The sequence below is a fragment of the Egretta garzetta genome, unplaced genomic scaffold, assembly GCF_000687185.1.
Source record: "Egretta garzetta isolate BGI_Z169 unplaced genomic scaffold, ASM68718v1 scaffold425, whole genome shotgun sequence".
In the NCBI taxonomy this organism is placed as follows: domain Eukaryota; kingdom Metazoa; phylum Chordata; class Aves; order Pelecaniformes; family Ardeidae; genus Egretta; species Egretta garzetta.
Genome location: NW_009259796.1, coordinates 3,313,587 through 3,315,913, shown reverse-complemented (window position 1 = coordinate 3,315,913; position 2,327 = coordinate 3,313,587). Strand labels below are relative to the sequence as shown.

Genomic DNA, 2,327 nt, shown 5'->3' with positions numbered 1-2,327 from the left:
TAGGAAGATGCTTCTGGATGCTGGACCGCAGTATCCCGCCATAGGAGTCACTACCTTCGGATCCTCTCGCCACCACTCCACGGCCGATGTCACGGACAGAGAAGTGGGGCTGGGGATCAACCCCTTCGCCGACGGCATGGGCGCCTTCAAAATCAACCCCAGCACCCACGAGCTGGCCTCGGAAACGGGAGCGTTTGGCCCGGCGCAGCCACCAGCAGCCCCTTACCCCGTCTCTCACCCAGCCCAGGCTCTGGCAGCAGGTAGGGACTTCTTCCTACGCAGAGACCTGCCGGCCCCACTCATGCCAGGGCTGACCGAGCAGCACCCCGCTGCAAGTTCTCACCACGGACTGTTTGTCTCAACAACAGGTAGCTACCCCGGACACCATGGTCACCACCACCACCACCACTCAGAAGCTGGGAATCCCTCTCTGTTCACTGGACTCCATGAGCAGCCTCCCCATGCAGCTCCAGGTGGCCATCTAAACGGACAGATAAGACTGGGGTTACCTGGAGAAATGTACGCCAGGTCTGAACATTTCACTCAAGTACCAGCCTCCAGGACAGATCCTTTTGCTGCTTCTTCGCTTCATAGCTACGGTGGCATGAATCTGAACGTGAATCTGGCTCCACACCACGGCCCGGGGGCCTTCTTTCGTTACATGAGGCAGCCCATCAAACAGGAACTCATCTGTAAGTGGATTGAGTTGGACCAGACTCCCAAAAAATTATGCTCGAAAACTTTCAGCACGATGCACGAGCTGGTGACTCATGTCACGGTGGAGCACGTTGGAGGACCCGAGCAGTCCAATCACATATGTTTCTGGGAAGAGTGTCCAAGAGAAGGGAAACCTTTCAAGGCCAAATACAAACTCGTAAATCACATCAGAGTCCACACAGGTGAAAAACCTTTCCCCTGCCCTTTCCCAGGCTGTGGCAAAGTGTTTGCCAGATCAGAGAATCTCAAAATACACAAAAGAACTCATACAGGTCAGTATGTAAACCTCTCTTTACTCTCTCTCTCTGTTATTCAGCATACGGGTTTGCTTTATTTTGTTTTTAATGTATCCTTTGCGTTGTGATTGAATGCACGCCAAGTACTTCTGGAAAATAAATTCTCAGATTTGTTTGCTTCTTTACCGTTTGGAGGGAGGGGGGAGGAAAGACGGGGGGAAAAAAGGAGAGCGAGAACAAATCTCAGAATTCTCGTCCATTTTTTTTTCCTGGTTGTGCGGAGGGGCTGCTGTAACGTTTACGCGGGTAGAGCTGTGTAAATACCGAGTGATATAGCTACTATCTCTGCTTGTTCACGCAGGCGAGGAATTTTTTTTTTTTTTGGCAGTTTAAAGTAGTTGGGGAAAAAAATGAAATCATTGTGCAAGCTCACAAATTAAAAGTGAACAATGGAAGTTACAACTTGTCTAGTCAGTTTTGACTGATGTCGCTGAGATGCTGCTGCTCGAACATTGTGAGAATAACACAGCTGCGACCTTTTCGTTCAACAGTTTTGTTTTGGGCAGAGGGAGTTTCAAATGTTTGATCTGAATAACAGTGACATTTTTAATGAGCATTGCCTTCCAACGACTCTCTGCATTCGCAAATACAGGGAGCTGCAAGTTCTGATTCTCGGGAGGGGGAAAAAAAAGGGGGGGGGGGGGAAGAAAACCCGGTATTGTTTCGGCCTGTACATTTTGAAATGTCATTTGAAGATCTGTTAAGAAAAATTGGGATATGTGTCAGAAACATCTGTTAGTTCTAGTTAACAGAAAATAAAGTAACTCGGTGGACGATCTTGCAAAACTATGTTTGTGCTCTTCCGGCCAGGAAAGCATCTATAATTAATGAAATTGAACGTAGAAAGTTTTCACACTTCCAGAAGCAGCTTGTGAAGTTGTATTAATTAGTTTAGCAGCCGGTGTTTGTAGCGGTGGCTTTTCCTTTTTTTCTTTTTTTTTCTTTTTTTTTTTTTTTTCCCCTCTGAAGAAGAAGATAAGAAATAAGCCCTTTTTGGAAAATTTAATCTGTTCCAGTATAGGGTTTTCCACCTCCCACCCCCTTCTGTACAGCCTTATGCACTGCGAGGGAAACTACATAATCCTATTGTAAGATCTGCTTACAGCCAAACGATTTTTTTCGCCTTCCAGTTCATAAAAGTCCCCTTCCCCCATGCTCGGCACAGGGCTTGACCTTCCAGGAGTTGCATTTTTATGATATAACTCGACGTGATATAATATGCAGAACGTACACTAATTTCGTATCGCTATCTCCTAAACATAGCGCAGAGATTTTACAGCGACCGTCACTCGTCACCTAATTATTTTTCCATCG

At 46.7% G+C, this 2,327-nt stretch overlaps 1 protein-coding gene across 1 annotated transcript in view; it reads left to right on the top strand.

Moving 5' to 3' along the window:
* The first annotated feature begins 7 nt into the window (after positions 1-7).
* Positions 8-2,327, top strand: part of LOC104127080 (zinc finger protein ZIC 4) — a 28,672-nt gene continuing 26,352 nt past the window's right edge. Inside the window, exon 1 of the mRNA XM_009639710.1 lies at positions 8-994. Within this exon, the coding sequence (XP_009638005.1) occupies positions 8-994 (987 nt within the window). The remainder of the gene's footprint in view (positions 995-2,327) is intronic.